This window comes from Pseudorasbora parva, chromosome 14 (assembly GCF_024679245.1).
Source record: "Pseudorasbora parva isolate DD20220531a chromosome 14, ASM2467924v1, whole genome shotgun sequence".
Taxonomy (NCBI): Eukaryota; Metazoa; Chordata; class Actinopteri; order Cypriniformes; family Gobionidae; genus Pseudorasbora; species Pseudorasbora parva.
The window spans coordinates 30545869-30573298 of record NC_090185.1 but is presented as its reverse complement, the minus strand read 5'-3'; the positions used below and the strand labels follow the sequence as shown (position 1 = coordinate 30573298).

Genomic DNA, 27430 nt, shown 5'->3' with positions numbered 1-27430 from the left:
ATATAGGCTATAATTTTTGTGTTTCCGGGGCTTTTTAAAAAACGGTGGTGGTGGTGGTGTTTTGCGAGCATTCAGCCAATCAGCATTCACTTACATCACGGTTGTACAGTCCTACTGTGCTGGGTTAGAACCTACTCTGAAGCATAGGCAGTAAAAGAAATGGACAGAGCTATCCCGTTGACTTCAACGGCGTTAAGTGATGTCAGTAAAGGAGCACTCACTTCCTGATGGCTGAGCGAACTGCGCAGGCTCAGACTGAGCTTGAGGACGTAGATGTGACGTGAGCCTCCTGTCTGACAGCTGTAGGTCTTCTAGTAGTTGTGGAAAGTGAAATCTGAATCACGTTGTTTAAATATTTTCTCCCGTTGCTTTTGGTTCACTATCGGCTTCTTCCCATTCTTCTCCCTTGACTTTATCAGACATTATGTCTCCACGTCCCCTCGACTGCCTCATAGACAGTTAAAGATTGCCTCTGAGCGTCTCCTCCTGTCTATACGGTCATTTCTCAACTGTGCGACAGAGTCGCGTTGGTTATGACGCAATCGTTAGCCTATTTTTACAAAAACAGCTTCTACTACAGGGCGATAGTGTAAGATACAAGGTAACGGAGCCTTTTATGCATTGTCGTGTTTCTTTATAAATAAACAATGGACAAATGGCGTCTTTAAACGCCTCAGATGTAAAGTTATTCACTGTCAAAGTGACTCAAAAATGAATGGGAGTCAATGGGATGCTAACAGCAGGTGATGGCTTGGTTAGCAATGGCCGCCCCTATGGGTGGAACGCTTTCCGAGTGCTAGATTACCCCCTTGCTCTGAAGTAGGGGCTAATTCAGTTCCTCCAAAAGGAGTTCCTAGATCTAAAATTGTTCCCAGTTCCTGCGGTGCAAACATGCTAAAATGCGAGTACTTCCGCCAATGGTTATAGGAACTATGAAATTCTTCTTCTGGTGCGAAAGCCCCAATTAATAATATCCTGGCTCTTCCCAGCTTTGTAATTGCATTGAATAGAGTTTTTGAAGCTCCAAAAAGTCCACCCATTAAGGGCTGCAACATACTCCGCAAGAACAGTGGAAAAAGTTCCCGCTCCCCGGGCTGCCCTGGTTTGGGAGTTCTCAGCTTGTTCTCGACACATCGTCTGAGCAGAACTTTTTTCTTGCGGGTGTCCGAGAATTTAAAGTGGGTGCGGATAATACGGAGAAACGCAGATGTTGGGCACCTGCTTTTCTCGTGAAGTATGGAATGTACTGACCTGAGCGAACTTTGTTCTTGTTCTTGCCACCTCGAAAAAAGCGAAAAAATTTCTTTGTTCTTGCTGAGTGTGTCCCAAGCTTTATAAAAGTACTCCACACGGCTCCAGGGGATTAATAAAGACCTTCTGAAGTGAAGTGATGGGTTTTTGTAAGAAAAATATCCATATGTCAAACTTTATAAACTATAAAATCCCTGGCTTCCGGCAACAGCTGTACACGCATTCACAAGAGAGTCTACTTCGGGCGGATTCTTTAAATCTTCTCGTTTTAGACTTTTTATTATTTGTGATCGGCATTTTGTTTTGCTGTATCCTCTGCGCATCTGCGTTCGTCAATCCTTATCTAAGCTTACGTTACCCCCACATTACACGCAGACACAGGAAGTTTTAAAGGGGTGGTTCCGTGTTTTTTTCTAGGCTTGGTTGTGTTTATGGGGTGCAGTATAACATGTCTTAATACTTCTTTTTTTAGTTTTTAAACGCCGTATTTTTCTTATATTTGACCTTTATTCCACACCACTGTCTCCACAGGTTAAGGCCACGCCCCCTTACCATTACGGGCAGAAGTCACATCTGCGTGACTAGCAAGAGTTTATGATGTCACCAACCCGGGAAGAAGACCGTTGTAGTCCAAACCAGCCGTTTTTGTAGGCAATAAACTGCCGTAACTTTAAAAGACAAAATCTCTGTTTGCATTGAACTTTCAGCTCTGTAACTTTGCAGATACTGTTTATGCTCAAGCAGCGACATTACACACTAACTAAAGTTAAAAAAGTGAAATCGCATGCAACCACCCCTTTAACCAGTACAAAAACTCATAACTTTGAAGAAGGCATTTATTAACCCAGTAGAGTCATTTGGATTACTTTTGTGATGATAGATTCAAAAACTCTGGCACTATTCACTCCCATTCTAAAGCTTAGAAGAGTCCAGATATTAAAGTCCCAGTGAACCGGAAGAAACAACTGACTTTTCTTTAGTGCTGTGACGTATTTTCAAGTGAAACTGAATATTGAATAGAACAAACCATTTTTTTTCTGTGTATTAACTTGCACGGATTAATTGTTCACCCTTAGACCTGTAATATGTTAGCCTAGAAATCTAGATGCACCCTAGCGGCAGCAAATTTAATCTGCCCGCAAGTGTCGTCTAGGAACTCTCAATACCCTTCTGAGCTGTATTCCTCAGAATCTGGACGGGCCAATCACATCGTGTATAGAGTCGGCGGGCGGGGCCATAATGACGACGGCCGAATTGCGTTTGCACGCTTCTGTTGTCTAGTAAACACAGAAACTGACGAACGGCGGTGGTCTTTCGAATCAGTTTTGACTGCGATTCTGGAAGACTTGGAGTTAAGCTTTTCTCTGAGAAAAGAACAAAGAACGCCACTGAAGTCATTCTTAAAAAGGGAAGATGTGTTCGGAGTTTAGCCGACCGGATACGGTGAATGTTTTATCAGTCAGCGAGCTCTGCTTCACCTTCGTTGCTCTGGTTGGTGTAGCGCTATCCTATCGCGTGCAGAGGGAGTTTGAAAGACAACCGTTTATCCCGCCCCTCGGATTGAGCCGTCAATGGTGAGTTTCCAGACCAAACATCTTGATGTGGGTCTGGCTTGTCAGGCTAGTAATATGTGCTAACAAAGCAAATATAATTTTGATTTCATGAGGACTTTAAATATAACACTGATTGTGTTCATCTGAAAGAAGAAAGTCATATACGTACACCTAGGATGGTTTGAGGGCGAGTCAATGACTACGTTTACATGGACAGCAGTAATCTAATTATTGACCTTATTCTAAATAAGACAATATTCTGATTAAGGTGTTTACATGAGTTGCTTTTAGAGTACTCCGTTCATGTTCCCGTTTTACATGTGATAGAACATAGATCGATTATGGCACGTCATTACGTCCCCATGACACGCTTTGTTCTCCAACATACAATCATAGCGTGACTTTGGCAGGTCTGTTAATTTTATGGGCTCAGGAAACCCGCTGTAACTTCACCTGCGGGTGTCGCTGTTGGACAGTGTTACTTTACATTAAGAAGTATAAAAATCGCTCGTTTTTATAATGTTTTATATACATTTACGTTCATTTATTTTTGTAATATTATGTATTGTCTCTTTCTGTTTTTTTGAAGAGACACTGCCCCTCTTTCCTCCTTATTGACAGCCTACATTTAGAATAATAGCTTTAATTAATGATGAAAAAGGTTTAAAAATCGTGACTGTTTGGATTGTTTTTCCTGCCGTCGAGCCACAGGCATTCACTGAATGACCCATCTGGTTCGCGATTACAGATACAAACTTATTGTATTTTACTTTTACAATCAGCATAATAATTACAACAAAAATAAAATAAATTAAAGCTGCGAGCAGCGATGACGGGCCCAAGCCGGTGGCACCGCCACCCCGGTGGCATCAGCTTAACTGTGCGCAGAAGGCCAATAGGCATTTAATATGGGAAAAAATAAAAGGACTATGTCAAAGTCATTTGAATTCACCTCATTAACTGCAGCAACTGGTGCTGCTATGACCAGGAACCACAACAGTCACATCTCTGAGATCAATTACATTTTATTCATTAATTTTATGTCAGATGATGTCAAATGTCAATTCCAAATGAGTGCAGAATACTGTCCAAATGCTGAAGTTGTATTATCCTTACACTTCTCTTAAAAATAAATTAAGCCAAATCACAGAGACCGCAACAATGATTTTAATATCAGTGTCAGGTAAGAGTAATATGCGTGCATAAAATTTATAGAAGTTTATTATAAACAGCCACTTTTATAAGATCATGTGAATTTTTTTTTTTTTATCCATTTGAATTTTATCAATAAATAATTAGTTTAAAGAGGTGTCATACGTGATCTTTGCAAACACAGCACATGACCTTCTTTAAAGCCCATGTTATAGAAAACAATTAAAAGTATTAGGATATCACTTTCAATTATGTGCAAATGTATTTTTTGCAGCTCAAAATATTGTAAGTTCAGAAGACCAGTGTTATATATATATATATATATATATATATATATATATATATATATATATATATATATATATATATATATATATATATAATACATTTTTTTTAACTTATTTTTCACAATAAAGTGATAGATATTGCTGATAGCCTATGATATGAAATGGTTAAATTATGAAAAACAAGAAACAAGGCGACATACACAGAGTGAGAGAGACCCCCTCCACACACACACACACACACACACACACACACACGCACACGCACACACACACACACACACACACACACACACACACACACACACACACACACACACACACACACACACACACACAGTGATCCTAAGAGAGGGAGAGTGAGGGGGGAGGGGAATGACAGACACAAAATCTAAACAGTGAGAGATCATTGTTTTTATTTCACTGTCTGAAAACACTGTTTTGCAATGACAACAATAGTTTTATCTTCAAAACAGTGTTCCCTAGGACATATCCAACCTGGTTACTAAATAAGGCTACACTTCCACCTTCTGGTTATTCTATATTTATATTTAAACATAAGGCATTAATCTTCTCATTTTTTAAGTTACACACACTACTTTTTTTTTTAAAGACAATTAAATGTGTTTTTTTCTTTTGTTAGTAATTTTTTTTATATTTATATTTTTTATTAATAATTATTTGTATTAACACAATTATTTAACTAATTATATAAAACAATATTGTCAATGCCCTACAAATAAACTGGTTTTATACATGAATTTTTTTATTCAAACCCAGAATAAAATGTTTTATCCTTTAATGCAGGCCAAAGCACAGCATTGAGAGGTAATCTTTTTAGACAGAAGAGTGGCTCACACACACACACACTGTAGAAATCAGTGACACGTGTCCCCATAAGTCTGTGTGCATTCAGGTTGAAGTCCCCACCAGGCTAGAAAAAAGAACACACGCACACACACACACACACACACACACACACACACACACACACACACACACACACACACACACACTGTAGAAATCAGTGACACGTGTCCCCATGAGTCTGTGTGCATTCAGGTTGAAGTCCCCACCAGGCTAGAAAAAAGAACACACGCACACACACACACACACACACACACACACACACACACACACACACACACACACACACACACACACACACACACACACACACACACTGTAGAAATCAGTGACACGTGTCCCTATGAGTTTGTGTGCATTCAGGTTGAAGTCCCCACCAGGCTAGAAAAAAGAACACGCACACACGCACACACACACACACACACACACACACACACACACACACACACACACACACACACACACACACACACAGTAGTAATGCTGAAGTATGCTGCAGGCAACTCAAATCAGCTCAGCCCATCCCCCCATCCACAACACCCCCTTCACCCCCCCACCCCTGCCCCTCACACACACACACTCATGTCTGGTTCACTATCTTTTTCTGGGGACTCACCATAGATGTAATGGTTTTTATGCTGTACAAACCATATATTCTGTCCTCATACACTGCTCCTGCCCCTAAACCTACCCATCACACAACTTTCTGCGTTTTCACCTTTTCAAAAGAACTCATTCTGTCTGATTTATAAGCTTTTGTACCCATTGGGAAGTCCCCATGAGTCTGTGTACATTCAGGTTTAAGTCCCCACCAGGCTAGAAAACCATTCACACACACACACACAGAGGTAAGGTTTTTTTGCTTGAAAACTTATACAATATTGCCCTCTACTGGTCATTTAAGTGAGAGCATAAGTGTTGAAAAAAAACAAAAAAACACAGTGTGATATATAGAATAACCAGCAGGTGGGAGTATAGACTTATTTGTGAACCAGGCACTTGTGTTCTTATTTTGTGTTTTTTAGGCTTTTGCTACGGGACCACCGTTTGAGATATCCAATAACCGTTCGCATTTTAGCATCTTCTGTATATTTACTTCATGTTGTCCGAGTTTGGAGGAGATTGAATGAATCGCTTTTGAGGAGATGGTAAAAACTCAGAGCTCGCTTTGCCACTTCTTGTTATCTTCCAACCAAATTATCTGACTTCCTGTTGGTCAGAGCTAATGACTGTAAATTAGAAAGTTGTCCGGCTCGAAATGTACAATATATATACCGAGTTTGGTGAATGTAGATAAAACTAACCCCCCCACTTTGGACAAAAGTGACACACTTCCTGCTGCCAGTTGGTGGCGCTATAACTTTGACTCACAAAAGTCATATCCATGTGATCGGCCTCTTACAACGAACACACAGCTGAAGTTTCATCAAAATGAATTAATGTATGCAAAAGTTATAACACACTTCCTGTTTCCCTTTTCTCGCCATAAATTTGTCTCTTCGCCACGGCCAAACCGTTCGAGGTATCAAAAAGTTGCTTGCAATTTGGCATCCTCAGTGTCTTGACTTCATGCTGACCGAGTTTGGTGCTGATCGGGTGAATCGTCTAGGAGGAGTATCGCAAATTCCAGAGCATGCGTTTTCCGAACAACCCATAATAGCTCACTTCCTGTTGGGCGAAGCTTATGACTATGAGTGCGGAAGTTGTTTGGCCCGATGAGATCTATAAGTGTACCGAGTTTCATACATGTACGTGCAAGTGTGTTTAATATATAGACCCTGTTTTTCAAGGGGGCGCTGTTGAGCCCCCCTGCCACGCCCGGGTCAAACGCCTCTGCCAGACCCTGTTGGCCGCGCATTCCGATGCGTGTGCAAAGTTTCAAGAGTTTTCGAGCACGTTAAGTGCCCCAAAAATGCCCAAAAGGCGAAAAGATAATAATAATAATAATAATAATTAAAGCTGCGAGCAGCGATGACGGGCCCAAGCCGGTGGCACCGCCACCCCGGTGGCATCAGCTTTACTGTGCACAGCAGGCCAATAGGCATTTAATATGGGAAAAAATAAATAAAGGGACTATGTCAAAGTCATTTGAATTCACCTCATTAACTGCAGCAACTGGTGCTGCTATGACCAGGAACCACAACACTCACATCTCTGAGATCAGTTAAATTTTATTCTTTAATTTTATGTCAGGTGATGTCAAATGTCAATTTCAAAATGAGTGCAGAATACTGTCCAAATGCTGAAGTTGTATTATCCTTACACTTCTCTTAAAAATAAATTAAGCCAAATCACAGAGACCGCAACAATGATTTTAATATCAGTGTCAGGTAAGAGTAATATGCGTGCATATAATTTATGGAAGTTTATTATAAACAGCCACTTTTATAAAATCATGTGAATTTTTTTTTTTTTTATCCATTTGAATTCTATCAATAAATAATTAGGTTAAAGAGGTGTCATACGTTATCTTTGCAAACACAGCACATGACCTTCTTTAAAGCCCATGTTATAGAAAACAATTAAAAGTATTAGGATATCACTTTCAATTATGTGCAAATATATTTTTTGCAGCTCAAAATTTTGTAAGTTCAGAAGACCAGTATTTAATTAAAGATATAATATATGTTTTTGTTTTACTTATTTTTCACAATAAAGTGATAGATATTGCTGATAGCCTATGAAATGAAAGGGTTAAATTATGAAAAAACAAGAGACAAGGTGACACACACACAGAGTGAGAGAGACCCCCTACACACACACACACACACACACACACACACACACGCACACACACAGAGTGATCCTGAGAGAGGGAGAGGGGGGGTAATTTTTTTATATTTATATTTTTTTAATTATAATTATTTGTATTACCACAATTATTTAACTAATTATATAAAACAATATTGTCAATGCCCTACAAATAAACTTGTTTTATACATTTATTTTTTTATTCAAACCCAGAATAATATGTTTAATCCTTTAATGCAGGCCAAAGCATTGAGAGGTAATCTTTTTAGACAGAAAAGTGTCTCTCTCTCTCTCTCTCTCTCTCTCTCTCTCACACACACACACACACACACACACACACACACACACACACACTTACACTCATGTCTGGTTCACTATCTTTTTGGGGACTCACCATAGACGTAATGGTTTTTATGCTGTACACTCCATATATTCTGTCCTCCTACACTGCCCCTACCCCTAAACCAACCCATCACACAACTTTCTGCATTTTCACCTTTTCAAAAGAACTCATTCTGTCTGATTTATAAGCTTCTGTACCCATTGGGACCTCAGTTTAGGTCCCTACAGTGACACGAGTCCTCATGAGTCTGTGTGCATTCAGGTTTAAGTCCCCACCAGGCTAGAAAAACACACACACACACACACACACGCACACACGCGCACACACACACACACAAACACACACACACACACACACACACACACACACACACACACACACACACACACACACACACACACACACACACACACACACACACACACACACACACACTAGTAATGCTGAAGTATGCTGCAGGTAACTCAAATCAGCTCAGCCCCTCCCCCATTCCCCCATCCACAACACATACCCACAGCCAGACACACACACACACATACACACACACACACACACACACACACACACACACACACACACACACACACACACACACTCATATCTGGTTCACTATCTTTCTGGGGACTCACCATAGACGTAATGGTTTTTATGCTGTACAAAACATTAATTCTGTCCTCCTACACTGCCCCTGCCCCTAAATCTACCCATCACACAACTTTCTGCATTTTCACCTTTTCAAAGTAACTCATTCTGTTTGATTTATAAGCTTTTGTACCCATTGGGAAGTCCCCATGAGTCTTTGTGCATTCAGGTTGAAGTCCCCACCAGGCTAGAAAACCATTCACACACACACACACACACAGAGGCAAGTTTTTTTTGCTTGAAAACTTATACAATATTGCCCTCTACTGGACATTTAAGGGAGAGCATGTGTTGAAAAAAAAAAAAAAAAAAAAACCACAGTGTGCTATATAGAATAACCAGCAGGTGGGAGTATAGCCTTATTAATGAATCAGGCACTTGTGTTCTTATTTTGTGTTTTTTGGGCTTTTGCTACGGGAACACCGTTTGAGATATCCAATAACCGTTCGCATTTTAGCATCTTCTGTATATTTACTTCATGTTGTCCGAGTTTGGAGGAGATTGAATGAATCGCTTTTGAGGAGAAGGTAAAAACTCAGAGCTCGCTTTGCCACTTCTTATTATCTTCCAACCAAATTATCTGACTTCCTGTTGGTCAGAGCTAATGACTGTAAATTAGAAAGTTGTCCGGCTCGAAAAGTACAATATATATCCCGAGTTTGGTGACTGCAGATAAAACTAACCCCCCACTTTGGACAAAAGCCACACTTCCTGCTGCCAGTTGGTGGCGCTATAACTTTGACTCACAAAAGTCATATCCATGTGATCAGCCTCTTACAACGAACACACAGCTGAAGTTTCATCTAAATGAATTAATGTATGCAAAAGTTATAACACACTTCCTGTTTCCCTTTTCTCGCCATAAATTCGTCTCTTCGCCACGGCAAAACCGTTTGAGATATCAAAAAGTTGCTCGCAATTTGGCATCCTCAATGTCTTGACTTCAGGCTGACCGAGTTTGGTGCTTATCGGGTGAATCGTCTAGGAGGAGTATCGCAAATTCCAGAGCATGCGTTTTCCGAACAACCCATTATAGCTCACTTCCTGTTGGGCGAAGCTTATGACTATGAGTGCGGAAGTTGTTCGGCCTGATGAGATCTATTAGTGTACCGAGTTTCATACATGTACGTGCAAGTGTGTTTAATATATAGACCCTGTTTTTCAAGGGGGCGCTGTTGAGCCCCCCTGCCACGCCCGGGTCAAAGGCCTCTGCCCGACCCTGTTGGCCGTGCATTCCGATGCGTGTGCAAAGTTTCAAGAGTTTTCGAGCACGTTAAGTGCCCCAAAAATGCCCAAAAGGCGAAAAGATAATAATAATAATAATAATAATAATAATAATCCTTAGAAGAACAATAGGGCTCTGCGCCCTTTCAGGGCTTGGGCCCTAATAATAATCCTTAGAAGAACAATAGGGCTCTGCGCCCTTTCAGGGCTTGGGCCCTAAATATTGAGGACGCAGTGTTCAGAATGAACAGTCAAGCAAAACACACGCCACCCATAGCACCGCGTTATGGCAACGACATTTCAGACTGACAGATACGTAAAAGATAAACGGGACTTTTCCGCCATTTGTTACTGTTTTGTAGACGTTGTTATATTAATTATAATTCCAATTCTGTTTTATTGGCCACAATATTATCGATGATTGTTGAGAGGGGCACTTTTGATTAATTTTCAAAAAGGCAGAGGCTCGAACCCACAAAGCCTCCCCTCTGCACTTCCCTGTTGTGCGTAACGTTATGTGTCCTGTCATAAAATTCTGCGAAATCTCCGACACGACATTAATAGTTAGATTAAGGTGTGTACATGTCTGTAATGCTCCCCAATAATGCGACTAAAATAGGCATACTCCACATGTCTTAATCCGATTTATGTTTAGTTAGATTCTGACTTTAATCAGATAATTAAATTAATGAATGTGTGTATCAGACCTGTGCCTTCAGGGCTTTGTTGTACTGGTGTATTTCTGTCATGGCATCTAGCGTTGGGTTATTGGCCAGCAGCCCTCCATCCAGAAAACGCCCCATTGGTCGAAAATACGTGGGAGCTGCTCCGCTGGAGCGGGCGGCACGCCAAACTAATTGCTCTGAGAGAAGGAGAATGTGAATGAGCGAGAGAGCATAAAAGAGAACCAAGCAGGTAAAAGATTAGGCCTCCCATAAACAAACTAATGACCGATTAGTTCCAACGTGAGGTAGGATTGCGCAATACAAACACCAAACATCTTGCATACTGTGACCTTTCCATTCCACACGCACTCTCTCACACACACCTTCATCCGTCACCTTCCTACGCTTTCTAGGAGGTCGAGTATATCCTACTAGCAAAAGATCTTCGTCCTCCCACCCTGAAACAGCGACAGTCAAGCTTTACGCATCATTTGATATTGAGGATGACTAAGAAACCCAGAGTCAACGTGCTCATAAAGAGCACAAGAGGAGCATGAGTGCTTTCACCGGCACAAAGATAATTAGTGTAACGATATCCCGAAAAAGAAAGTACGCAAGAGATTTACCCTGTGGCACAGTGAGGGGTTGAAATGAGGCTGTAGACGTGTACGGAGGGTCTCTTTGCAGGGCTGGTGGGTCGTAATTGCGAAACAGATGCAGTTCTCCAGGGTGTCTGTCTGCTAAAACGCTGGTCACCATTACTCTGAGAGAAACAGACAGGAGATGGGTTAAAAACAAGCATTTCCTGAAGAATGTGTGTGCTCATTTTTTGTTAGGAATTTGGTAGGGTGTTCCGAGTTGTCGCAAAAGTTCTGGATGGTTGCTAGCTTATTAAAAATGAATATTCGAGTGTTGCTAGAAAGTTGCTGGGGTGTTCCGAGTCGTCCCTAAGAAGTTCTGGATGGTTTCTACAGCATTACAAGGGGGTTCATTTCTAAGGAGATGTGGGTGGTTGCATTAGTAGGGCATTGTCAGGGTGTACTGGTTGCTTGTTTGTTAGGTTGCTAGGCAGTTGACGGGGCGATTGGGCATTGCTAAGTTCTAAGCAGTTGCATGGGAGTTTAGGGCGAGGCAGCTGATGAAATGCTCTTGGTATTTTGGGGAGTGGTTGCATAGGTGTTGTGGTGGTTGTTAAGCATTTGTAAGGGCTTTTTGAGTGCTTGTAGTTGATAGGCTGTTCTGTCTTTGCTCGGGGAATAGCTAGGAAGTTCTGGTAAATTAATAGGGCATTGCTAGGTGTTTGACATGTTATTCTGGGTCTTTGCAAAGGGATTTCTAGGATGTTCTGAGTGGTTTTGAAGCAGTTGTTATGGTGTTTTGAGTGTTCTGGTGGCTGATATGGAATTGCTTGGGTGTTCTGGTGGCTGATAGGGCATTGATTGGGTGTTCTGGTGGCTAATATGGCATTGATTGGGTGTTCTGGTGGCTGATAGGGCATTGATTGGGTGTTCTGGTGGCTGATAGGGCATTGATTGGGTGTTCTGGTGGCTGATAGGGCATTGATTGGGTGTTATGGTGGCTGATAGGGCATTGATTGGGTGTTATGGTGGCTGATAGGGCATTGATTGGGTGTTTTGGTGGCTGATAGGGCATTGATTGGGTGTTCTGGTGGCGGATAAGGCATTGATTGGGTGTTCTGGTGGCTGATAGGGCATTGATTGGGTGTTCTGGTGGCTGATAGGGCATTGATTGGGTGTTCTGGTGGCTGATAGGGCATTGATTGGGTGTTCTGGTGGCTGATAGGGCATTGATTGGGTGTTCTGGTGGCTGATAAGGCATTGATTGGGTGTTCTGGTGGCTGATAGGGCATTGATTGGGTGTTCTGGTGGCTGATAGGGCATTGATTGGGTGTTCTGATGGCTGATAGGGCATTGATTGGGTGTTCTGGTGGCTGATAGGGCATTGATTGGGTGTTCTGGTGGCTGATAGGGCATTGATTGGGTGTTCTGGTGGCTGATAGGGCATTGATTGGGTGTTCTGGTGGCTGATAGGGCATTGATTGGGTGTTCTGGTGGCTGATAGGGCATTGTTAGTCAGTTGATAGGATGTTCTGGGTTTTTGCAAGACAATAGCTTGCAATTTAAGTTTCTAAGGCGTTCTTGTGGGGGACGTTTGGTTAAGTTAAAACTCAAATCTGAAGTATAAGTACCTGGGGTGTGTGACATCCGTCATTTTGGTATTTTCTCCAAACTCGTTCTTTAGAAATTCCTCTAGAGGGTCAGACTCATATGGTCGAGAACCTTTAAACACCTGTTCCTTCATCCTGAAGTACAGACAGCGTAGATACTCCATCGATTTACCTGCTCAAGAATACAATAAACATAATTACACTAATGCATCCAATTATACTAATACCAAGACATTTTTTTACAATTACAAAATGGATCATTCTGTTCCTGGATCCTGATTGGTAATGCAGTGTTATAAATCAACATAAATATTATATACTAAATCAAATACCGTGCACAATAGCTAGAGCCAGTATACCACCGGTGCTAGTCCCAGACACCCAGTCAAAGAGTTCCCTGATGGGCCGTCCTGCCTCTTTCTCCAGAGAGATTAGCATCTGGATCAGAACCAGACCTTTTATTCCTCCACCATCAAGACACAACAATCTGTCCATTCTTTAGAAAAATAAAACCAAGTGATCGATTAACTCTTTGTAGGCTTGTTTTTTTATACCAATGTTAAGTTATTGTAACATACTTCTTGCTTCCTGTTTTGAGCCCATCAACTTCTAGAAATCCTCGACTCATGGCCGTGACTGCTGTCGCCACATACATGATGTCATCAAACCCTGTGGACCGATTATAAACAAGTTTTGAGAGAAGTGAACCAAATTGTAAGCAGGTTTATTTCTATCTTAGATATGCAATACCTAAATGCCGCTGTTAACAAAAGCATGTCCGTCACATTGGAAAGGTTAAGTTCTATCAGCAAAGACATCCAAGTGATGTAACCGCATTCTCAACTGTGAAAGACAAGCTTCTTTTGTCTCGCAGTTTGTACAGTAGGCTGCACAATGTCGTGGCATTTATGTTGGCGTGAAATTATAGTAGGTTGTCAAGTTATTGCTTGAGTTCAATCCAAAATGTTGACCTTTCCAAGATGGCGGTTGCTGCCAAATCCGATTTAATCAAACGGGACATTTAGATATTCAAATCTAATTTATAGGACATAAGAAAGCTTCAAATATAAGAATTAGGTTTATAAATACAGGAAGCACAGAAATTAAGAAATACATTTTTAAGGAATATCTGAAAGTTTGGAGGGGGGAAAAATGAGGAAAATATTGTGGAGACCTTTTTGCAAAAAAAAAAAACACTTTTGTACATTAAAGAAATTAACCAATATTTCCAAAAAGTAAGCATCATATTTATTCTACCTTGATCCTTTGTGGAAAATTCACTCCCACAATTCTCTGCAATGAGTTCAACAAAAATATGCATCCAAGATGGTGGATGGAATCAAGAGAAATGTTGATTTAAAAAAAAATTGTATCAATAAAAAATGTATTTACTGATTATTTTATTACTATTTCATTCATTTTAAAGGTATAGTTTACCCTGAAATGAAAATAAAGCCATCTTTTACTCACCCTGTTGATGATTCAATGCCATGTGTCCTTCTGTCTTTTTTTCCAGACATCAAAAGCAAAATTAAAAAAACAAAAAAATGCTCCTCCATATAATGACAGTAAATAGCAACCAGGCTAAAACATAAAACAATTATACAGGGAGATGCAAGCCATATATGGAAAGTGTTCATGAGGCATACTACAAACCCAATTCTAAAAAAGTTGGGACACTGTACAGATTGTGAATAAAAACAGAATGGAATGTGTGGAAGTTTAGAATTTCAATATTTTGTTCAGAATACAACATAGATGACATATCAAATGTTTAAACTGAGAACATGAAAAAATTTAAGGGAAAAATAAGTTGATTTTAATTTGCATGGCTTCAACACATCTCAAAAAGTTGGGACGAGGCCATGTTTACCACTGTGTGGCATCCTCTCTTCTTATTATAACAGTCTGCAAACGTCTGTAACGTCTGCAAACAAGTTGCTTAAGTTTAGTAATAGGAATGTTGTCCCATTCTTGTCTAAAACAGGCTTCTAGTTGCTCATCTGTCTTAGGTCTTCTTTGTCACATCTTCCTCTTTATGATGCACCAAATGTTTTCTATGTGTGAAAAATCTGGACTACAGGCTGGCCCGTTCAGTACCCGGATCCCCAATATTTGGCATGATATTTCAAAATGTCTCACTTTCAACATTTGATTTGTTATCTATATTCTATTGTGAATAAAATATAAGTTTATGAGATTTGTAAATTATTGCATTACTTTTATATTTACTATTTGTACAGTGTCCCAACTTATTTGGAATCGGGTTTGTATAAAGCTTTGCGAGAAAGAAACCGAAAACACTGAGCTCTGCCGTTTCTCCTGTGAGTGCGTACCAGCCCTCAGCAGCCGCACTGTTGTCATGGCACCCAGGATAAGCACACGCACGCACCATTTTGATACATCAGGCTTAATAGAAACAAAAGTGACTCTCAACTTTTATGTAAAGGTATGTGATAAGAAATAATACAATAATACTAATTATAAGGTAAACCTGCTGAAGTGAATGCTGTGTACTGGTTGTCATGACAACACTGCGTGAGTGGCTGCTGATAACTCGGACGCACTCACAGGAACGAGCACAGAGTAACAGCCGAGCTCAGTATTTTGACTGAATAATACGGTTTCTTTCTCACAAAACCTTATAGTACGCCTCCTGAATACTTTCAATATATGGCTCGCGTCTCACGGTTTCATTGCGTGACATTTTTGAATCATTTTTGTAATGTTTCAGCCTGGTCGCTATTTACTGCCATTATATATAGGAGCGCGTGCAAGACTATTTTTAAAAAATCTACTTTTGATGCCTGCAAAAGACAGGAGGACATAGGGCACTGAATCAACAGCAGGGTGAGTAAAAGATGGCTTTATTTTCATTTCAGGGTAATGCAGTATTCACATGCTCTCAGAATTATCAAACATACGAGTTTCCTAGGTAAAAATTGCACATGAACGCCCTCCCATTTCCAAATTTGAATGGGGTGAGCTCGAAATCACAACTTGAGAAGTGGGAATTATCAAATTTCCGATAGCACGTGAAGGCGGCATAACTATGCCTTTAAGAGTATCACATTGTTAGCTTAGCAAAATGCTACGCCCAAACTATTAAGTCTTCACTGCTCTTTATATGAGGAACAGTTATACAAGTAGCCAAAATCGACCACTCATCAGGTTGCATTTCAGTTAGTAAGAACATAAAATGTCCAGAAGACAACTGAGGGACAGAGGTGAAAGATATTGCCAGGGTATCTGAAGTTTGGAGGCAGGGCTTTACCTATGCCAGGAGGCGGAGCTTTGTTGATGCTGGGGATAGGGCTGTCGAGGGAAGGGGGGTGACACCGTTCGGCCCCTACACTACACAGCATGTTCAAGAGCACCTTACGGTTGGGCCCTTCAGTATAAGCGCAGGATTAGACACATGCGGCCACACCCACACCATGCACACGGAAGAAAGAAAGAAAGGAAGAGTATGTGTTGACTGACTGAATGCATGAATGAGAATGAATCATTCTTGTAGTTAAGCACAGAGATGTTCAAAAACCATCATGACACGCAAGCGTCACATGGTTTGTGGCGATAATCTCACAACAATTACTATAGCCAGTCAAAACATCAGGACCGACAGCTTCGGCTGGTTTTTCCAGAGAATAGCTACTCTAGATTCCTTATGATGCTGAACATATTTTTCCCCTTAAAGGGACAGTTCACCCAAAAGTTAAAATTACCCTATTATTTACTCACCCTCAAGCCAACCTAGGTGTGTATGACATTCTTCTTTCAGACGAATACAATCGGAGTTGTAGTCATGTGAAAATGTCAGGACACCTTATTGAATTCCATGGTTTTCTGTATCAGGACATACTTTATCAAGTTATTGCTGCTAGAAGTGGATCTACAGGCTATTGAATGAGGGTGTGCTAACTTTGCCAACCATGGCTTTTTCATTTTGGCTTTATTTTTACTAAATAAATAATGACACAGGGTGATGTGTCAAGTGTTGTTGTTCATCTGAGGTTTTATCTTCCAAATTAAGACCAACCAAGGACCAGATTATATTATTTTTTTATGTCTTGAATCACAAAAAATAAATTTCAATAGCGTGTCCTAACATTTTCACATGAAAAAATGCAAATCGATGGGTTTTTGCGAGAAAAATACCCATATTTAACACGTTATAAAGTAAAATATCTAGATTCCAGTGCACCACCTTCCGTATTCAACTTACAAAAAAAACATAACTGGCGCGGCAATGCTGTCGGATGTAGCATACGTCTTTAATACGTCAAGTGTAATGCATAGGCATTACCCTTTCTTCATAGGTTGAATATGGAAGGCAGTCTGCCGGATATTTGTATAATATGGATTTTTTTCGTACAATAACCCATCGTTTCGCTTCAGAAGGCCTTTATTAAACAACCAGAGCCACGTGGATTACTTTTATAATGGATGGATGCACTTTTTTGGGCTTCAAATTTTGGGCTGCCATTCACTGCCATTATAAAACTTGGATTAGACAGAACAGTTTTTAATATAACCCTCATTGTATTCATCTGAAAGAAGAATGTCATATACAGCTAGAATGGCTTGAGGGGGAGATTATTCTTTTTTATTATACAATTTATTATACTTTAAATGATCATTTATTTCTGTGATGCAAAGCTGAATATTCAGGATCGTTCCTCCAGTCTTCATTGATCATGATCCTTCAGAAATCATTCTCATATTCTGATTTATTATGAGTGCTGGAAACAGTTCTGCTGCCTTATATATTTGATCAATAAAAGGTTCAAAAGAACTGCATTTATTCAAAATAAAATTTCCAAATAATATAAATCTTATTTACTATAAATTTTTATCAATTTAAGACATCCTTGCTGAATAAAATTATTGATTTATTTAAAAAAAAAGAAAGAAACAAAATGACTGACCCCAAATTACTGACCAGTAGTGTATATTGATGATACTAAATATTTCCATTTTTAAAACATTTGCTTTTTTATTTTTTTTATTTTTTTATTCATCAAAGTATTATAAAAAAGTTTTTCAGAGGTTATGAAAAAATATTAAGCAGCAGAACTGTTTCCAACTTTAATAATGAATCCTCATATGAGAATGATTTCTGCAGGATCATGTGACACTGAAGACTGGAGGAATGATGCTGAAAATTCAGCTTTGATCACAGAAATAAATGATCATTTAAAGTATAATAAATTGAAAACCAATTATTTTAAAATAATTAAAATAAATTCTGTATTTTTGTTCAAATAAATACAGGCTTGATGAGCAGAAGAAACTTCTTTCAAAAACATTACAAATAGTAATGTGTCCACACTTGTGGCCTGCACCATATATATATATAATATTTTAAATAAATCCATAAATTAACTTTTTTATGCTAAATAAATACATTTTAAAGCATTTCTTTTTTATTTTAATTGATGAAATAAATAAATAAAAACTGAAAAAATATAGTCCCTGTGCCTTCCGAAACATGACACGTGGTACGATTGGCTGAGAAAATAAACACTTCACCTTTAAGGCAAAAACAAAAGCAAATCATTAGTGCGTCAACAATGATCTTTACATAAAATTGCATTGTGCCATTGCACAGTTATATATACATATGCATATCAACACAATGTATGGTAGTTTACAGTTAGATAATATTATGGTTGCATGCAAACACTGATGTCATGCAACACACTTACATAAAGGGCTCTGGAAACTGTGCAACTACAAATCGAAAGAGCTTGAACACATTGGAGACGATTCTGCTAGCCTTCAGTCTCAAACAGACCTCTGATAGCATCTCTCTATATCACTCTATCTCTCTCTCTCACCCTTGCTGGTACGGGCGGCGATGAGTCCCGGCGTCTCTCCCAGGTCGTTGTGAACCTCGACATCTGCTCCAAACACCATGAGAGCCTTGATCAGGTCCATGTGGTCCAACTGTGGGCCCAGAGGACACGGCATATAAGAAAAAAACATGACATTTTCTGTAAAATTGTTTCAGAAGAAAACTAGTTAATTATGTCAATTTGTTTGGTCGCGCTACCTTTTGAAATATAAGAGCTTCGAATTGTTTTGCAAAGAATTTGTGTACACACTGTTGGTTTATAACTAAAACTATAAATAATTTTTCTTCATTAAAGAAGCTCAAATAAATTCCAAATTCTAGATGACAAATGTAAATTTGTCTAACTGAAAAAAAATCTGATTTTATTGAGAATATAAAAAAGAAATAACATATAAAAAATTATAATAAATAAAAGATAATCAAAAGACTGAAAATATTAAAATAAAAGCTACTTCAAAATATATAACATATAAATACCATAATAATAGTATATAAATAGTACTGAAGTAACACTGTTTGTACTAGATTATTTTAAATATTGTAAAAAAACAATGTTGGCATTTTTGCTAGTTTCAATAAATTAATTGTATGTTTAATTGTTATTTAATAACAATAAAGAAATATTATTTATTAGTTATCATTGTAATATAATGTATTAAAAACTGCATAAAGGCAGCACAACAAGTACTATAATGATGCATACATATTTGACATTACATTTTTTTAACACATACCGGGGTGTAATATGAGCTAGACATGTTCTTGGCAGGCTTTATGAATTCTCTCTCATACCTTCATGGCGAGGTGCAGTGCTGTGTTTCCATCCTGGCCCTTAATGTTGGGGTCGGCTCCATGGGTCAGCAGAGTCATTGCGGCCTCAAAGCGCCCCCTCTTGGTCAGGATGTGTAACGGACTCTCTCCGGTCTTACTCAGATAGTTGATGTTACAGCCTCGGTCCAGCAGTACACGGCTCATCTAGAGAGAAAACGCAGGATGGTCAGAACACTGATATTCAGATGTTGGCTGAACGTCTGATTCAGAAGGCACACAAAAAGGAAACACTTCAGGAGTTTAGACGTCGTCATTTGATTGGTGGAATTCTACAGGATTTCCGGTGTGTCTCGCTCTTTAGCGGTACACCTAAAAACAAAGCTGTCGTAGCGCCAAACCCCCTCGTGGAAGAAGAAAAACATTGTGTTTAAAACTGTGACAATAAGTGCCTGTTAGGATCGACTAAACGCTACTATGTGGAGTTCACAGTGCCATCTTTTGCAGTAAGTTTGTCTGTTATTGTACGGACGTTGGCTTTATATTTCACGCCCCTAAACATGACACGGGACAAACTAACTGTGATTGGCTGCGTCACATGTTGTTCAGACATCTGCTTGAATGGTCCTCGACCAATGAAAGCTGTGATGGAGTCCAGACCTTCTGCCGTCAGTCTGAAGGTCTGGCTATGCAAGACTAGAATGCAGATCATTCCACAAGTAAGGGTGTGTTTACATGTTTAGTTTGGTTCTTTTGGTCCAGACCAAAAAGAAAATGATGCATTTAAGGTTTGTGTTCACACTTGTAGTTTGGTTGGTGTGTTTGGTCCAGGCGCTTGAGAGCAGTTGAGACTCTTTGCTAGACTGGGTAAACCCAGCCTGATCTTGATTCCGCCCTGCAACTCTGGAACTCACGAGTCTGAAAACCCGTCCATTAATTTCTACTGCTGCTGCTGTTACACTTTTCCAGGAACCAATCACAGACTGGCTCATGCACCTGGAGGACTATCCAATTGCATTCAGTCATTTGAACTATGCTCGTTTATCACGCCTCTTGTGCAGAGCAGACTCCCTAGACCAGTGGTCGGCAACTGGCAGCCCGCGGGCCAAAAGTGGCCTGCCAGCGATAATATCTGGCCCGCGCCCGCATCTGCCGAAACTGGCAGATTTTTTTGATCATGGCTGGTTCTGAAATACATCTGTCAGTGTAACGGAGGCGAGCAAATGAGAAATGTGCAGATAAACTCCCGTCATTTCAATATACGGTCGCTTCGTCTAGTGGCTAATGCAAAAATATATAACATACAGTATAGCCCAGAGGTGGACAGCAACTAAGTACTTTACTGGAGTATAATTTTTTCTGGATACTTTTACTTCACTACATTTGAAAGACACATATCGTACTTTTTACTCCACTACATTTCTATCAAGGTCGAAAGTCGTTTCTGTAGCAGCTCTGAAAGTCGGTGGATGATTTTTTTCCTTCTTTAAAAGTTTTTTGGGTGTTGTTGTTTCAGACAGTCTGTCAGGAATCACTCTTATAGGGTCATATACATTTTCCCAACCTTTTTTGAACACTGATCAGTTCATAGCAAAATGGAAGAAGACCACTCACAGTGTGTGCACCCATAGCCATTCTTTGAAAGTATGTTTCAGTTTTTAAAAAAAATCAAGATTAGTTTAGTTGGCATACACTTGGTGTATGTCTTATAAAATATTAACAATATAAACATCTGGGAGAAAGAGAAGAGGAAAGGAGAATATCAGAAGTGTATCAGTGTATTGGATCCGTGCATTCAGCCTTAAAGTGACAGCAGCTTTATAAAGAGCTTTGTAACTTATAATAAAAGTATTTAAATGAGTTTTAGTTAGTTGTATGGTAGTACGTCAGATGGAGCATCACTGAATGACTTAAACCATGATGACAGTGTGCATTTATACAACAATAATAAAATAATGCATTGTCATAAAAAAGAAAATTTACTTTTGATACTTAAGTACTTTTGAAAACAACTACTTCTGTCCTTTTACTTGAGTAAATATCTATTTTTACAACTTTCACTTGTAACGGAGTAATATTTGACCAGTAGTACTTTTACTTTTACTCAAGTAATAGAGTTGTATACTTTGTCCACCTCTGGTATAGCCTCATTGTTAGAGCATCAGGCTCCCATGCGGAAAAACCCGAGTTCAAACCCCACTCAGAGCGGGCAGCGTGAATCTAACTATATCAGTGTTCACTTGCATGCAATTTTGCCTTTAGTGATTTTGCCTTTAAAAAATACGGCAACGTTTTAGCAGCAATGTTTTATTTTGAGATAAATTGAGAGCTTTCAATTTGAAAAGTTCTCAAAGACTTTTAAGAGTCTGTGAAGCAGATCGCTAGACACGCCTCTAAAAGAGCCGTCATGAATTGTGTGGTATGATGATAAAACAAACAGTGAACCATTGAAACGTTTGCCTATAGGGCCTCAGCACAACACGTGAACAATAACAACTCAAATTCAGCTTCCTTTTTGTCAAAAAATATTGGCAAGAACCAGCAAAAAAGGTGCCATGCTTGGTCTCGTGGTGCCATCTGATATTAGACTATATTCTTTACAAACAATGACAACTTCGTAGCAGATTAGGCACACCAGTTTTGCATTTACAAAACCAGGTAGGATGCATCCACAATGTCTTCCATTCTTCTTTTTATGCCCTGTTTTCGCTGTTAACTTTCCCCTTTAGACTCTGTGATGGTGCTATCTTAAATGTTAACATCACTCGATAATCGTTTAGCCTTAAAATGCAGTTTACTACGTGAGGATGCCACGGAATAATTCTGAGCGTAAAAGTATGCTATACGTGACGTCAAATAATTATTACAATAGATTAGATGATTAGATTGTTTATTTAGCCACACGACAATGCCGGTGGAATTTTTTTTCGGTACAGTATGTTTAAGCTCTACATCATCATTCATTACAAACAACAAATAGACAATACACTTCACAACAAGTAACAATACAACATGTAGTGGGGATATGATCATGCGTAGTGTATGAGAGGAAAAACTAAACTAAAGAGAGGAGTTCAGAGTCCTGCTGGCTATGGGGAAAAAGCTGTTTGTGAAGGGTTTGGTCTTGGTAGATAGTGACCTGTAGCGCCTCCCTGAAGGAAGGAGCTCAAAAAGGTGGTTCGCTGGATGTGAGGTGTCAGAGATGATTTTATTTTGCCCGCTGAACAGTCCGATATGTATAGAGGGAATCGACTGAAGGCAGTGGTTTCCCTATGATCTGGGATGCTTTGTTGACAGTCTGGTGTAGATTTCTCTTTTTATCTGTGCTACCATACCACACTGTTATTGATGATGTAATGATGGACTCAATGATAGCGGAATAGAACAGAACAAGGAGCTTGTGTCTGATCCGGTAATTTTTAAGCTGTCCGAGGAAGTAAAGTCTTTGTTGAGCCTTTGCAATGATTTAATTAGTGTTAGTTTTCCTCTTCAGGTTATTGCTAATGTGTGTTCCTAGGAATTTGAAGGAGTCAGTGATGGTGATTGAATTGCCATTTATTTGTATTGGTGTTTTAGGAAATGGCCTACGTCTAAAGTCAACAATGAATTCCTGGGTTTTGGCTGTGTTGAGCTGGAGGTCATTGTTCGAACACCAATTTACAGCTTGGTCCACCACCATGCGGTACTGTGTTTCATCATTGTCTGAGATGAGGCCTACAATGGTTGTATCGTCCGCATACTTTATTATTTAAGTGTTCATGGATCTAAAGTATGAAGTTTAAAGGGAAAATAGCCAAGGGGAGAGAACACAGCCCTGAGGAGCTCCTGTACTGAGGGTGAGAGGTTCCATGTGTAACAAGCAAATTAAAATACATTTATTATTCACAATATGGAAAGTGGAAATAATAAAACATAGTTTGTTAAGAACACTCAAACATTAAACAAATGCTCTTTTATTTTTTTGAGTTATTTTTATTTATTTATTTATTTATTTAATTATCCCTTGATGATATTCTGGCCCGCCATCTAGTGGCAAAAACTTTTTTTTGGCCCGTGGCCAAATATACTTGCCGACCCCTGCCCTAGACCAATGTTCAATCTTAAATTGGGCTTGGTCTGGTGATAGCCAGACAAACTCTTTGCTTGTTATGATATGGAATATCCACGGAAGTGTTACTAATATCTAATTTCACAGATGATCAATTTCACAGTTAATTTCTGTATAAAAATGCAGACACAATGTAAAGTATTTGTTCTGGCTGTTGTTTTAAATGATTTTGTTCTGTTATTAGTCTGCTTGTTTTCATCTGTTGACGTCCTACAAGCAGAATGTGGCAGTTGGTCGGCGTTGTATATGTCCCGCCCCTCCTCCACTGTGATTGGACGGCTGGGTAAAGAGTGACAGTGATGAGTGCTGCGTTACGTTTTAATCAAAATTGAACATTCTTCATCAACTCTCTGCGACTGGTAAAAAACGGTGAATGCTCAGCGCTTGAGCATGAAATACTCATGGCGTTGTATAACTAAATGCGGCAGCCAGCCGCGTGAAAAAACGATTTGGTGGACACGCGGCCTTAGTCCTGTTCCGCTTGGCATCCACGTTGGCATTTTAACACTGAACCTAAAGAGACCGAACCTAAAGGCAAATGTTCACAGGTGTGCTTTTATTACGTATATTTCACATCAGAACTTACAGAATAACCTAAACAATGCTGTGTGCAGCTAAATGCACTCGTTGTGTGTGTAGCTACATATGATGTGATACTGACCAACTGAGAACTTATGAAGAGCTGGTAAAATGTGTAAAGGGGTCAAAACAGCGGCAGGAATCCCTCCGCCACACACAAACGAAGATCTGCTGCAAGAAGATGCGGTTCTGAAGCCTGTACCGATGTGCAACATCACCACTATGACCAGAAAAAACAGGTGTGCTTAAGCATTCTGTCCTTTTTAAGGTCGCATCTTGTGACATCATGTCCTGTTTTTAGTTCGATTATATGTCTTTGGTCTGTGTTGCGTTCATATTTCAGTCCAATCGCACCAGAGTTCGTTTCCAAGCGGACCGAGACCCATCTTTTCAGCGGTCTTTGTCCGCTTGTTTGGTGCGCATAAGGGTTCATATGGCAGTGAGTTCGTCTGTCAGTTGGCAGGCAGTTCTGGTCCCTTTATTAAAAGTTGTTGCTGTGTGTCGTGTGTAAAGGAAAATAAAAATAGTTTTAATCTCCTGCTGACTAGTGTCGTGCCCCACCCAACCCATTCACACACACAATGATTCGACTATCAGTCGACCATAGAAAGATTCGACAATTCTGATTTGAATGTCTAAATCCCTAGTCGGGGACAGCCCTAGTTCACACTCATTCAAACGAACCGCACTAACAGAGCAATCGCACCAGAGTTTGTATAAATCAAACCAAACATGCCAAGTGTGAACACACCCTGAAAAAGCAAAGGAGATATTCCTGACCTCAGCAGTCTTAACCCAATGAAGAGGCGTTCCTCCATAAACCGGATCCTCCGCTAGAAGTTGATTGGGGTTAGAGGATAAAATTGCTTCAGCACAACTAAAGAGGAGAAAATCGAGAAACATACAATTGATTCATCGAAATTCGCAGGTGAATTATCAATGAAACAATGAAGACTCCTGGTCCGCACCTCTTCTCGTTAAACTTCATGGCGGTGTGGATCGGATAGCCATTACTTCCCATGATGTCACAGCGGGCTCCACCCCCAAGCAGACCCTTGACCACCTCGACCCTCCCGAGACGGCAAGCGATGTGCATTGGCGTTTCCCCGGACGCGTTCAGCTCGTTCACACCCGCACACAGCTGTGCACACAAAACCTAGCGCAAACAGAAATGTGTTTGTTTTTTTAATTCACACAATCATCTGAATATCCGAGTCTGTCATTCAGCACTCAGTTGACCTCTCACCTCTATAATAAGGGCGGAGTCTTGTTTCGCAGCGCAGTGCATGGGCGTCTCTCCGTTCTTGTCCTTGATGTCTGTGCGAGCCTGACATTCCTCCAGGAGCTCACGCACGCAGCCCACGTCTCCCCTCTCGCACGCCAGGTGCAGCGGCGTCTGACCCTGACCGTCGCGGGCGTTCATCTGGCTGCAAGGGGACGCCAACAATCCACATTTTTAACTCTAATATGGTAACTTCTTGATTTCATATTTATTATTATCGGACTGAGAAGAGACAATACTTTTTACAGGAGGTTGGTTTAAAATGGCCAGGTTCTTATCTCACCTGTGCATATTGTGATAACACTGAATATTGTGCAGTTTATCACATGCTATTTTAGAAAATAGTATAAAATAGGCATGGGAAGTTGGTGTGTAATGTGGCAAGACATGCTAAACTCAGTGATTTTTATTGTGAAAATTCTTTTTATATTTTTAATTTAGCTTTATGAGAAACAACGTTGACTATTTGTGCTTTTAAATACAATTTAAATATAGGGGCATTAAATAAAACATATTATATAAATACATTTTATATAGACTATATGTTATAAACCCTATAGATTGTAATTTTAAAACACAAATAAAGTTGTGACAGTCACCTTAATTTATTAATATACATACATACACACACACACAAAATTATAATTTAGAAAATAAAAAAATGGATGTGTGTCAACACAGTGTTTGTGACTTTTGTAGGTTTATAAAATTTCATTGAAAAAAAAAAAACATTATTAAGTGTTCATGCATATTAAAGGTAGGGTAGGTAAGAATTGGTTAAAAAAACTTTTTTTTCCAAATTTGTTTAAACTTTCTTTATACATCAATACATAATTAAAATGTAAGTACTCTGAAAAAGAAAGTATAAAAATGGAGTGTCTGTAGACCTCTCACGACTGTTTTAAAGACAGCTCATTATTTCCATTCACTCCACCTTCTCCCTGGGCTGTTTCCAAAGCCACGCCCCCAAAATACATGAACGTGCTTCACCGACCAATCAGCTGGAAGACGCATTATTGACCTGAGACGAGCGGTGTGCATGTAGTGACATCATGTCAGAATCACATGTAACAAAACATCGAACTTTATCAGTATGAATATAAACAAATAAGATGTCTTTTAGTACTCACTATCAAGCTAGAATACCAATACTGGTAAAGTTTAAAATATATTTTTGTTTGATTTGGTAACGAGCTAGTTATATTTATAAGGCAAAGAAAACGGGTAGCATCGATACATGTTTTTCCAATAACATCAGTTATACTGTAATGAAGATGAATTTCGTGTAAGATTCATAACATATACTGTGTTTTGCATGTTAGAGTTTCCATGATGAAAGCATTGTTGATTAGCAGCTAAAGCTAAAGCTAACTTAGTTCTAAAAAAAAGCTCCTGGATGCGGTGTACTAGCTTTTACACATGCATTTTGTTATCTAAAGTTAAATTTTGCTCAACTTGAGCTAAGCATTTTGAGTAAAGTAACTAAGTGTATAATATTGTAACTTTATGCTAAGTACTGTTATTAGCTATATTAGGCAGCTTCATGTGCTCTTGATACATGCTTCATGAAAACATTAAACAAAAAAAATTCTAATCAAAATGAAAGATTACCGGTCCAGAAGAAATACAGCCAGCAATGAGTCGTGTTTCAGGTCCCTCAGTTCTCACCATCTTTGAAAAGCCACGGAGATATTTACCCACGATTGATTTCTTTGTTTATCCAAAGACTGTGAATTTTGAATGCTCTTTCTCTGCCATTATTTTGCCTGGGTTTCTTGCCTCTTGAACTGCTCAAATCAAACGAGCGCGCGCATGTGGGCTGATCCTGTAGCGAAAGCGGTGGTCGCCATGGTAGCGAGAGAGAGTGACAGTCGCCCAAGCCAATCACATGTTTCGGTCCGAACGAAAATAATGAG

The 27430-nt window shown here is 39.5% G+C and overlaps 1 protein-coding gene across 2 annotated transcripts in view; it reads right to left on the bottom strand.

Moving 5' to 3' along the window:
- The window catches only part of pla2g6 (phospholipase A2, group VI (cytosolic, calcium-independent)), a 34256-nt gene that overhangs the window by 3519 nt on the left and 3307 nt on the right, over positions 1-27430 (bottom strand). Inside the window, exons 4-14 of one of the 2 annotated variants that reach the window (XM_067416209.1) lie at positions 25479-25659; positions 25201-25388; positions 25013-25109; positions 19570-19752; positions 18761-18869; positions 16195-16311; positions 13499-13589; positions 13253-13416; positions 12942-13092; positions 11359-11495; positions 10775-10929 (exon numbers count right to left, since the gene is read on the bottom strand). In XM_067416209.1, coding sequence (XP_067272310.1) covers positions 10775-10929; positions 11359-11495; positions 12942-13092; positions 13253-13416; positions 13499-13589; positions 16195-16311; positions 18761-18869; positions 19570-19752; positions 25013-25109; positions 25201-25388; positions 25479-25659 — 1573 coding nt within the window. The remainder of the gene's footprint in view (positions 1-10774; positions 10930-11358; positions 11496-12941; positions 13093-13252; positions 13417-13498; positions 13590-16194; positions 16312-18760; positions 18870-19569; positions 19753-25012; positions 25110-25200; positions 25389-25478; positions 25660-27430) is intronic. The other variant, XM_067416210.1, reaches the window with a different exon arrangement.